The 12613-nt window shown below is 37.5% G+C and overlaps 1 protein-coding gene and 1 non-coding gene across 2 annotated transcripts; both read left to right on the top strand.

The window, feature by feature from the left end:
* Positions 1-356: 356 nt before the first annotated feature.
* LOC118484411 lies at positions 357-463 on the top strand. The gene has a single exon (XR_004873522.1). It is a non-coding gene; the product is annotated as a small nucleolar RNA R71 (small nucleolar RNA).
* Positions 464-5696: 5233 nt separating this feature from the next.
* On the top strand, positions 5697-12386 carry LOC110886291 (cinnamoyl-CoA reductase 1). The gene is made up of 6 exons (XM_022134071.2): positions 5697-6007; positions 6811-6983; positions 7745-7930; positions 8985-9147; positions 9561-9747; positions 12088-12386. The coding sequence occupies exons 1-6, from the start codon at positions 5887-5889 to the stop codon at positions 12230-12232; spliced, it is 975 nt and encodes a 324-aa protein (XP_021989763.1). The 5' UTR covers positions 5697-5886; the 3' UTR covers positions 12233-12386.
* The last annotated feature ends 227 nt before the right edge of the window (positions 12387-12613 follow it).

Here is a 12613-nt window from a genome sequence, read left to right as displayed (position 1 = left end):
CTGTTTGATCATCTGTTTCTTTCATACAACTCCAATTTTCATGTAGCCCACCACACCCTTCGCAAGCCATTATCGAGACCGTTTTTGTCATTTCTAGCTTTTTAATTTTTGAAGAAAGGGCCTCGATTTGGGCTTGTAAAGAAGTGCTTTCATCAACCTTATGGGCGCCCGGGGCAATAGATTTATTGCCTCGGGGAGTGTGCCACTGAAAATTGGTTTGAGCAATTTCCTCGATTTGATTATATATTTCATGTGTGCGGCGATTACCTAAAAGTCCCCCGGAGCTAGAGTCAAGTGTTTGTCTCGTGTGTGGCAACAACCCATTATAGAAAGTGGACACTTGTTGCCATACCGCAAGACCGTGATGGGGACACTTGCGCAATAGCTCCTTGAACCTTTCCCAAGTTTCATATAAGGATTCCCCATCCTCTTGTGAATATGTATTAATTTCAGTCATTAATTTAGCCGTTTTAGCGGGAGGGAAATACTTATATAGAAATTTTTAGGCTAGTTCATCCCAGGTGTTTACCGAACCAACTGGGAGGGCGTTAAGCCAAGCTTTTGCTCGGTCTTTTAATGAAAATGGAAACATTCGAAGGCGGATGGCGTCATTTGATGCTCCATTGATCCGAAAGGTATCACATATTTCTAAGAAATTAGTAATATGTAGATGGGGATCCTCGTCCGCAATCCCATGAAAGGTTGCGGAGTTTTGAAGCATTTGTATCAAATGTGGTCGAAGTTCGAAGTTGTTGGCTTCGACATTCGGTGCATTGATAGCGGCGCCGAGATTACCTACGGTAGGTCGTAGGTAATCCATGAGGGTACGTTGGTACGCCATTGGAAGTGGGTCCCCCGAAACCTTCTCTTGTTTTTTAGCTTTAATTCTTTTTCTGAGAAAGCGTTCGGGTTCTTCTAGAGGTTCTTTTATGTCTTTATTGGAACTGGAGCTCATACACTACGTAGAGGGTGGCGTCTGGTTCCAAATCCTGCAATAAAAACAGAAAAGAATGCTGGTCAGAAAGTTCACCACAGCCTCATGCTCACTGAACACGGCCCGTGGTCGGAGATATAGCGATTGTTTTCCAGATCCCTGTTACTGGAAAGTTGGACACGGCCCCGTGTTGCACCGACACGGCCCCGTGCTCAGCCCTCTGTAACTCAGAAAATAAAAAACTGCCAGTGATACTGCTGGGCACGGCCCGTGCTGAGTTCTGCAGAAGTTGAAAAATTAAGAAAATCCTAAAAAAATAAAAGGAAAATAGAAAAAGTGATTAGGCCGTTGATTCCTAACTTTCTTACAATCCTTGTGTCCTCGGCAGCGGCGCCAAAAACTTGATGCGTGTCAGTGTGTACATGTTTTAGGTATATATTTTAAGCCATTTTTACACTTTTTAGCCAAGTTTTAAATTTATAAAACACGATATTTACTAACACTAAACACACATATGGGCAAGTGCACCCATCGTGGACGTAGTATAGTGTTGGTAAGATACCGAGGTCGTCCAAGGACACAAGAGCTTTTAGTACCGGTTTATCCTCAACGTCTAATCAAATCAAAATGTTAGAAAAAAAAGGTTTTTAAACTAAGAAAATAAAACTAACTAAAATTCTGAAAAATAAAATAAAATTAAAAACAGATAGACAAGATGAATCACTTGGATCCGACTCGTGTGTAGTGTAACCTTTGATTATTTTCGCACTTTTGCACTTGTTTAAGAGATTATCTTATTTATTGTAGTAGGCCCCTCTTTTGAAGGCGACGTTACCCTCAACCCAGTAGTTTGAGTCAGCAAGGATACAATCCTAAAGGGTCGGATTATTGAAAGATAATTAATTAAGTTATTAATGCATAATGTGGTAGGCCCCTCTTTTGAAGGCGACGTTACCCTCGGCTAAGTAGTCTGAGTCAGCGGGGATATAGTTCTAAGTAGCCGGGTTAAAGTTTTAATAGTAGTTTAATTTATGAGGGGGTCAAAGAGTTTGGACCCCCGCCATCCAATACCTTTGGGTATTGAAGGAGGTCTTACTAAATTTGACCCAGGTCCTTTGCAGGATCTATACACTGAACAATGGCAAGACTCTTACCAAACCATTCCCTTAACCCCCGACCAGGTAGCCAACATACCTCCATATAGACCGTGGAGATATGAATGGTGAAAATCTTTTATTTTATATAGACAGTAAAATAATGCCAAGACACCACGGACAAACGATAAGGAAGAATCACCTTCAACATAAGAAACTAGTAATTAAAGTCATTAATACAAAACCAATTAAAAAGTGCAAAAGATTAAAAATAAAAAGTATTACACTAAACACTTGTCTTCACCAAGTGATGTAAGAGACTTAGGCAAACATGGCCTTTGATTGTCAAGAACTCTTACGATCAATTTTGGATCCCGAGACGACTCACACACTCTATGATGGACAATGGATGATGGTGGTGGATGATGGTGTTGGGTGGTGGGTGAAGTGTGAGAGAGGTGGTGTGCCAAGGGATGAGTTGCAAGAGCTCCAAACACTCCTATTTATAGGCTGAATAGAAGCTCGGGCACGGCCCCGTGCCCGCTGGGCACGGTCCCGTGTCCATCTGACACTCTCTTTCTTCATTAATTGTAATTCGCAAGTACAATAAATGCGCCTGCAGGAAGTTGACCACGCCCCCGTGTCCGCTGGGCACGGCCCCGTGGTGGGCAGTAGAAGATTCTATGGGTTTGTCTTTTCTGCTGCTTCTTGGGCACGACCCTGTGCTTGCTGAGCACGGGGCGTGTTCAGTCTTCTGTCTTCTTTGTTTTGCTTGGGAAGATGCTGTCGGGGGGTCGAGCATATCACTTTTGTTCCTTTTCTTGTATTCATGTTAGAATAGGCTGTCTTTTTGCTTCTTTTGTTATTTTGAGCTCATTTAATCCTGAAAATATAAAAGGAAGACAAAAGCACACTTTTTCCAACATTAGTACTAAAAAAAGGTTAGTTTTAAGCCACAATTGATGTAATTTATATGTTGCCTTTTGTGCACATCAACCACCATCATCCATCCATCATCTTTAGAGTGTGTAGTAGTCTCGGGATCCAAGATTGATAGTAAGAGTTCTTGTCAATCAAAGGCCATGCTTAGCTAATTTCTTACATCACTTGGTGAAGACAAGTCTTTAATGTATTACTTTTGATTTTTAATCTTTCGGCACTTTTTAATTGGGTATGTATTAATGACTTTAATAACTAGTGTCTTATGTTGAAAGTGAATTTTCCTAACCATTTCTTCATGATTTCATTGATTTGCTCATTCGTGACTTTACGGTCTATATAAAACGCGTTAACTACTTGGAAGGGGGTTAGAAGGGTGGTTTGGTAAAGTTCTTGTCTCGTTCGGTGTATAGATCCTGCGAGGACTTTGTTTAAGCTTACTAGGACCTCATTCAATGCCCTAAAGGTATAAATGCGGCAGGGGCATTGGTTAAACCAAATGGCACGACTGTAAATTCAAAATGAGTGTACCTTATTCTGAAAGCAGTTTTAGGAATGTCCTCTTCCTGTACTTTTAATTGATGATATCCTGAGCGTAAGTCGATCTTAGAAAAGAATCGAGCTCCTTGAAGTTGATCTAATAGATCATCGATTATCGGTAGTGGGTACCGATTTTTAATCGTAACCTTATTCAATTCCCGGTAATCAATGCACATACGCATTGATCCGTCCTTCTTCTTGACAAATAACACCGGTGCTCCCTATGGTAATGAACTAGGTTGTATGAAATCTTTTTCCAATAGTTCGTCTATCTGTTTCTTCAATTCCTGCATCTCTGTTGGTGCTAGTCGAGAGGATGCTTTGGCAATCGGTGCCATTCCTGGTATCAGGTGAATTCTAAATTCAACATCACGATCTGGCGGTAATCCAGGTAATTCTTCCGGAAAAACATCTGAGAATTTAGATACTACGAGAATATCTTTTAATTCTTTTTCTTTAGTATTAATGATTACCGAAATCACATACACCATTCCTACTTTTCATGCGTAACCCGCGACAGAGTAAAAGTTAATATTTTATTTGTTTTTTAAATAAAATAAGGTTAAACGGGCTCGGATTTGGACATACGGGGTATTTTAGTAGCTTAACTGTGTGTTAGCTACCCATGACATGTTTTTAGTAAACTAATGTATTTGAAACTTACTTTATTTTACACACCAACCTTTGTTGATACACTTGAGCATGCTTTGCAGGACGTTAGGTACAACATGGGAGCTTGCAGTATTTGGAGTGTCGTGACCTGAAATAAACTATTGACTTTAAATTTGATTAAACACTGTGGTCTTTAACTATTGTCTGGATTTTATGTTTAGCTTCCGCTATTGATTTAAACTATGTTTTAGACAATTAAATCTAATCACTAATCGTGTTGATTGTGATGATTTTTAAATACTTAAATGTTTGTTCAACATGATTAGTGGCTTGATCCTGGTCAGTCACATGCCTCACGGTAAAACTCCGCATGTGGATTTTGAGGGTGTGACACACGTCAAATTATCGAAGCTTTGATAAAATTGAGGTGCTTGGCTTTCTGTATATATACAACTTCATATTCACTTTTTAGTATTAGTTTCTTTTCGGGAACACTCTAGTATAAAGAATCCCGAGTATACGATACCCTATTGGGTGTTGTTAGTAATCGTTTTGTGAAGCAAAAGTAAGAGCAGGAATAGAGAAACTCTACATCAGTGTGCCGTAGATATTTTAAGGTATGCTCTCGTTTAAGTTTATGTTTAGTTATTTATTATTTATTTTTAGTGGTTAATATTTATATTACTAGTAGTAATATTATTATTAGTAGTAATAAAATTAGTTTCAGGTATTAGGGTTATTGTCAGGGGCGGGTATTGGGTAGCCTAGCATTAGTTAGGCATGGACTGATCACCCATGCGGAGTCAACTGCGCCGTTTGGGCTTGAATTGGCTTGAATTTGGTTGACGATATCGGGTATGACCTTGGTCATTTGCTTGGCCATGAACGCCATCATCTTTACGTTCATATGTATATAAATAAATATGTGTGTAATTTTTTATAACATTAAATATTTTTCTCTTATTTTTTTATGTAAAATAAGTTTTGGACTAAAATGGTAAGTTGAAAAGTTTAAAACGAAAATGCCAAAAATACCCCTGGTTAAAATTGGAGTTTTTAGATGGAGTTAGACAATATGATTAAAATGACAAAAAAATAGAAAACTCAGGGACCCAGAGAAGAAAAACAAACTATTTGAATTAAAATGACAATTTAAGACAAATCTTAGGAACTAAAATGACAATTTACTCTTTAAAAAATATATAAAGTTTAAATAAAATCTACAAAGATCTTTAATTAACAATATATACAGATAACACAAATGAATGTAAATGAATGAAAATGTTTATAGAACAAATATGACCTTTATTCATGTTCATTCATTTTACTAATCGAAAGGAAGTTTATAGTCTATATTCGTTCATTTGTTAAACGAATGACATAAACGAGCTTCCAAAACAGTTTTAAGAGCGATTCGCTTAACATTCAATGAGTAGGTGTAACATATTTATTTGAAAATACCTGGAAATTGCTAAAAAAAAGGAAAGAAAAAAAAATCCTCACAATTGAATTCCAAAATTTGAAAACCGTACCGACACAAGTCGGGTATCTTTTGCTTCTTTTGTCACTAAACAACCAGATATTTACTTTTTTTTTTTTTTAATCGCTAAACTTACACACTATAGGGATTGAACCCATCACCTCCTACTATTCTACACCTTATCTAACTCACCAACACCATTGGGCTATCCCCAATCGATAACCAGATATTTACTTACATCACATTTGGTTGTGAAGATAGGTGGTCACTATACAGTACTGAAAAAGATGGCGCAATCAAACACGAAGATCGTGTGCGTAACCGGCGGCAGTGGCTTCATCGGCTCGTGGCTCGTCCGCCTCCTACTGGACCGCGGCTACACCGTCAACGCCACCGTTAAAGATCTCAGTTACCTCATCGCTCCTTGCACAAATGCACCTTATTTTGACCTAATTTCACTGTTTTCTGATGAATTTATGTGACCGAGTCTGTTTTTGGAGCTAAATTCACTGTTTGCTGATGATTTTATGTGATCGAGTCTATTTTTGGAGCTAATTTCATTGTTTGCTGATGAATTTATGTGATTTGAGTCTGTTTTTCGAGCTAATTTCACTGTTTGCTGATGTTTTTATGTGATTTGAGTCTATTTTTGACCTAATTTTACTGTTTACCGATTTTTTATGTGATTGCGTCTGTTTTCGAGTTAATTTCACTGTTTGCTGATGTTTTATGTGATCGAGTCTATTTTTGGAGCTAATTTCACTGTTTGCTGATGATTTTATGTGATTTGAGCCTATAATTGGAGCTTATTTCACTGTTTGCTGATGATTTTATGTGATTAGATTATTTCTGAGCTAATTTCACTGTTTGCTGATGCTTTTGTGTGATTGAGTTTGTTTTTGGAGCTAATTTCATTGTTTGCTGATGATTTTATGTAATTGCGTCTGTTTTTGGAGTTAATTTACTGTTTGCTAATGATTTCGTGTGATTTATGTATGTTTTTGGAGCTAATTTAACTGTTTACTAATGTTTTGTATAACTGAGTCTGTTTTTGGTGCTAATTTCACTGTTTGCTGTTGTGTTCAACTGTTCATGTGATTGAGTCTGTTTTTGGAGCTAATTTCACTGTTTGGTGATGGTTTTTATGTGATTGCGACTATTTTTGGAGCTAATTTCGCTGTTTACTGATGTTTTTATGTGTCATTTTGTAGAGGACGAAAAGGAAACAAAGCATCTAGAAGCGTTAGAAGGTGCAGAATCGCGTCTCCGATTGTTTCAAATCGATCTTCTGGATTATGACTCTATTGTCGCGGCTGTTACCGGCGTAACCGGTGTGTTCCACGTGGCTTCTCCTTGCACCGTTGATAAAGTTCATGATCCCGAGGTAGTTTACTGTGTTTTTGTTAGGGTTAAAGAGATGAAGTAATCAGTTTTAGGTTTTGAACAGATTTTGGATAAACTTAAGAGTTATATAATCTTTATATGCCGTGTATGAGAAAGCCTTTGTACAATTTGAAAGCAAGTTAGCTCCAACAGCATGATGTAATTTTACTTATCACACGTTTTTTTCTAGCTGTGATTACCACTTCTAAATCAGGTTTAGGTTTTTAGTACAACTTAAGTGACCTAAATTAACATATATGAATCCTTATTACTATTTGGTGATTTTTTTTTGTTAAATTAACTTGAAGTAGGAGGCAATGGTTAAGGAAAAAAATTACTAAATATTAACCAAGTTTCATAATGTTTCACTTCAAGTCAAATAAAAGTAGTCACTAACTAGTAACCAAGACTCATATATGTTTCATATGGTCACTTTGTTTTATAAAGAAATTAACGTTTATAAAAAGGTTTAACAAGATTGGAACACTTGATGAAAAATTAGTGACTTTAGAGGAACTTCAATGGGGCATTTGGATAACCAAGTTATCCAAATGATCAAAATGTACGTTCCTCTTTTGCATTATTTACAAAACAACCTTCCAATTGCAACAACAAATTTAATAACTCATACCAAATTTGATACGAGCATAAGTAGATTATTATAAGAAATGTAGAAAGGTCTACTGGTTGATATGATTAGGTTGGAAATAGAAGATTGGATATGATAAAGCTATAAATTCACATATGGTTTATGATTGATAGAATGAGCTATTGGCACCTGCAATCAAGGGTACAATCAATGTACTGACAGCAGCAAAGGAGCTGGGAGTTAAGCGCGTGGTTGTCACTTCATCTGTTTCAGCCATTGTGCCTAGTCCTTCCTGGCCGTCAGATGTCCCAAAGAACGAGGATTGCTGGACCGATGAAGAATTTTGCAAGCAGAAGGAGGTCAGAACTCTGAAGCTCTTTCTTTGCTCTTAAATTTCAAGATAAATGTTTTGGTGATCATGCCTTTACAATTATATTGTGAATTACCTTAAGATCAGATAATGAACAAAAAGCCTACATGTAGACTTGACCATGCTGATACCGAATTTAACCAACTTTGAGGAGATTTTTGGTGACCATGAGAACCCATTAGCAGAAAGCTCTCGGGGCCCACGGATACCTTGCTAAGGAATGGGATCAGATGAAATGCAACTTGCGTTGTTTGGACCTCTGCTAGAGAGACTCAAGAGCCTACCAATTTTTAGAAGTTGTTAGAGAAAATATTATGTGGCTAGCATTCTTAGAGATTTCAATTGTTTGCATTAACATGGGTTGGAAAAAGTTTTACGGAGTCGAAAGAGTGAAAACTTTTAAGCCAGGTTGTAAAGATTGCTAGGCGCTAGTCGGCCGGTGGGGTAGCGACTAGCGATTAATCGGATTAGGATTTTTATATGTAACTTTTAGTTTTATGTGTATATATACACATTTTTATAGGTAGACAAGTTTTAACTTCTACTCTACCCATTTTCTTAAGTATACAGTATACACGATTAATCGCTGGAATTTATAGGTTTTGGCCAGAATATGGTCGGAATCTCACCGGAATCACCGATTTCCGGCGCCGACTAGCGTTTAATTCACCGATTACCTAAATATTAATCAGTGGCCGACCGACTAGCGACGAATCGCCGATTAATCCCGATTTTTGCAACACACCTGGCCATTCAACATATTATTATCTATTTTTCAACTTTATAAAATAACTATATATTAACTTTGTTATAATAAATATAACTAAAATAAATCCGGATTTTTAAGCCAAGTTGACCCATATTACATGTTTACCACTTTACCCACTATGTTTGGCTAAGAGCAATGTACCATTTAAACCATGGAAAGCAACATGATCATTTTGTTTCTTCAACCGTAGAATACTAGAATCCTTGAATTTTGGATAAAAGCTAAATGATTTTGTGTATGTTTGGAGAACTTGAGAGACTTCTTGTGATGTCAGTTGTGGTATCCACTCTCAAAAACACTAGCTGAGAAAGCTGCATGGGATTTTTCTAAAGAGAAAGGTTTAGATATAGTTGTGGTGAACCCTGGAACAGTAATGGGCCCCATTCTTCCTCCAACAATTAATGCAAGCATGCAGATGATTCGTCTTCTTATCCAAGGTATTCATACATATATATCAGTTAAATCACACCAAAGCGATTGATCTTCTTATGTTTAACTAGTGGGTTACCATCCGCGCTACATAGCGGGTTCGAAAGTCGAAACGTATATAAAAATAAGCAAATCGTGATTCGCGAGAGTTAAAGTTGTTTGATGTTTTACTTAAGGATCTAAACATGCCATTATTAAAGTTAAGGGGCTAAAGTTGTTTATTATTGAAGGTGAGGGGCTAAAGTTGTTTATTATTAAAGGTGAGGGGCTAAAGTTGTGTTAGTTAAGTGGCTAAACATGTCATTATTTCAGTTGAGGGGCTAAACATGCCATTATTAAAGTTGAGGGGTTAAAGTTGGTTGATGGGACCAAAATAGCATATTTAAAGTATATAATATATATGCATTTTGTATTGGACCAGGATGTACGGATGAATATGAGAATTTCTTCATGGGCGCTGTTCATGTTAAAGATGTGGCGCTAGCTCATATATTGGTGTATGAAAATACATCAGCAACAGGAAGACATATGTGTGTTGAATCCATCTGTCATTATGGTGATTTCGCCGCTAAGGTTGCAGAATTATACCCCACGTATAACATCCCCAGGTACGTTACACTAATTCTGCAGCTGGCATAATTGAAATGTTATATGAGTTACTGGTTATGAAATCATCATCAGAAAGAAAAAAAAATGCATCTGGAACTTCATTTCCTCTTAATATATTTTAACAAGGGGGTCTGAACAGTTTATTACCTGAAGTTCATTTTCGATGAACTTGAAATGTTTACAAAATAATAAGTTAATGATCGTAATTTGAATTATTGTACTGCATCAACAAAAACAAAAACTGAACATAAAACCTAATTACTAAACACCACACACCATGCTCGTCTCTTCTCTTCCTTTAATTAATCATACACCCATATGTGAACTTTAACATTTGTTAGGAGAAACAATGCTAATACTAATCTAAAATTTAGAATAAATTAATGGGCTTTCTTTTAATTGCAAACTTATATAGGGGTTGAGTATAGACTCATCATTCCTACTAGACAAATACCAAGCTAGACACATCTTCCTAGATTTCTGTTTTATACTACTTGGTGTTGACCTTCCTAACGATTGCTTATTTCATAAGTAAGTCTTCTCAGTTTCTCGTGACACACATTGGATTGCGGATAGGCATACACTTGGGCACCTTATGATCATGGTAGAACTATTACACACATTGCTAGTGTTGCTACCCAAATCCGTGTTGGGAGATTGGATACATAGACAATGCACCGTCTGCTCGTACTAAGACCTGTTTCTACATCAAAGAACACCGTTAGTCTCGCCACTGGGACCCTAGGGGATTTTGCCGTGACCAGCCTTTGGCGTGATTGTTGGAAGGGAAATGTAAAGAGAGGGAAGTGAGTTGAGGTGGTTTGAGTACCTTAAATGAGGTAATCTGGAGCCGAGCTCGACCTCCGCTTGTTTATCATCTGTTAATTGAGATATCAAATAAAAATAATACAAACAATAGACTCGTTTAGGCTCACGAGCTCGGCTTGTTTATTATCTATTAATCGAGCTTGGACTCGTTTACTAAACAAGTTTATTTTTAGGTTCGGGCTCGGCTCGTAAACAAATTCAAATAAGTTCGGCTTGGCTCGTTTACTAGACAACTTTAAAGAAGGGGTAAATGTTATTTTTATTACCCTAAGGCTCGGCTCGTTTTGAGCTTTTTCTCGAGCTGCTCGGGTCGTTTGCACCCCTAGTTACTAACCTTGTATTAAATATGGTCTAAACTTCCATTTAACCCAAAGTATGGGTAAGCATCTTTTGCATCTCTGCCGGTAGAACAATAGCTGTTGGGCCCATTGAGTAACTGTTTTGACCCATTGATGATTACACCTTCTTTCTAGCACGTGTGTGACGTTAACCCATCCTGTCACCCTTCTATATACACGAAATGGTCCTGTTCCATCATAATGTTATTTGATTGACTAGCGGGGTACTGTTGTCCTATACTGTTACTTAGACACACTAGATTGTGTCTGTGTTACACGAGTCAGGCATTTCTCTCCCTTGCGGGGTCACCCACATGGCCACATTCTATGGCAATATTATTGTTAATGTGCAGGTGCACGAAACACCTTAAGAGGTTAATTTACGTTTTATTCATGACATGGTTCCTTCCGAGACTCTCTGCGTTCGCTATGTTTTTGATGCTTGATTAACTTGACGGTCTTGTGATCAGTGTATCGCTTTCTACCTGGTTTGATTTCTTCGGTGTAACCTTCATGTTGCTTCAACTCTTTCGCTTCTGAGAGGATGTATAAGTTAGGATGTCCATCATTATTGTGTTTTCCTCTTTAAACTCATACGTCCCAAAAAGCGTCCGTCTATCCTCCACTTCACACCTAGTGACGATGCTATAAAATATTAATCAACAAAAGAGAGGGAAAAGAGGTAAAGACCGAAATGTCCAAACGGGAGACACTCATGTAGTCATATTAATCTTTAAAAAGTAAATTCATCAGACAAGTTTAGAAATGATATTCGTAATTGTGTTAGACAAACGTTAAAGCTGCCTTTTAAAAACCGAGTTACTTCACCACTTCTGTTTTTTCGACAATTCCTGACACAACTCGGAGTAAGACAAAAAAACACATGATATGTTTTGGTTCTCATATCTAACCCGTTAGGTTGACCTGTTTAATCAATCAGGTCCGCCCGTTTACGAACAACTTGATTACAAATCATCAACTCTTTAAATTAACATGTTAAACGGTTCCAAGTGTGGAAGGGTTGTTGTCTTTAATTTAGATATAACAATATGAGCTGTGTTCAGGTTCAATGATTCAACCTCGTACGAGCGACCACCCCTGATTTGTTTTCATTTTACTTAAAGCAGTAGTTGGTCCAAACACATTTATGTCATCATTATTACTTTTGCGTAGGTTACCAAAGGACACCCAGCCGGGGTTAATGAGATCAAAGAAGGGAGGTAAGAAGCTCATGGATTTGGGGCTTGAGTTCATCCCTATGGAGCAGATTATCAGGGACAGTGTTGAGACTTTGAAAGCCAAAGGCTATCTATCTTGAATGGCGTTAGAAACTATTGGGTATTTAAGTGATTGTTGTTGTGTGCCCTGTTTTTGGTTTTATGACGTGTGTGTCACAAGAATGCCAGTTTGCCTTTAATATGTGACTACCTAGGATTTCTCCTCTTAAAATCCCTTTTTTGTTTTCTTCTTCACTTCCTCTCAACAATATCTTTTTCTCTCTCTATAATATTTCACTCATAATTCAAGGAATTGATCGGTGCATGCTCCAATAATCACCCAAAAGTGTTTCATCTAGAGAGACCTTGGGGCGGTGGTGATGAACAAGTGAAGTTTTTGTAGCTATGAAGGCGATGTCTTTTCCGGCAATTTAATTTTGGGTTCATGTGTTCTTGAACCTATGCGGTGCGGTGGTAGTGGG

The sequence above is a fragment of the Helianthus annuus genome, chromosome 11, assembly GCF_002127325.2.
Source record: "Helianthus annuus cultivar XRQ/B chromosome 11, HanXRQr2.0-SUNRISE, whole genome shotgun sequence".
NCBI classification, from domain to species: domain Eukaryota; kingdom Viridiplantae; phylum Streptophyta; class Magnoliopsida; order Asterales; family Asteraceae; genus Helianthus; species Helianthus annuus.
The sequence above is the reverse complement of the archived record's forward strand: the minus strand, read 5'-3'. Positions and strand labels throughout refer to the sequence as shown.

Coding starts and splice junctions, on each gene's coding strand:
- LOC110886291 (XM_022134071.2), top strand. CDS start 5,887: ATGGCGCAATCAAACACGAAGATCGTGTGCGTAACCGGCGGCAGTGGC. Junction 6,008..6,810: donor CGCCACCGTTAAAGATCTCA/GTTACCTCATCG, acceptor GTCATTTTGTAG/AGGACGAAAAGGAAACAAAG. Junction 9,148..9,560: donor GATTCGTCTTCTTATCCAAG/GTATTCATACAT, acceptor GTATTGGACCAG/GATGTACGGATGAATATGAG.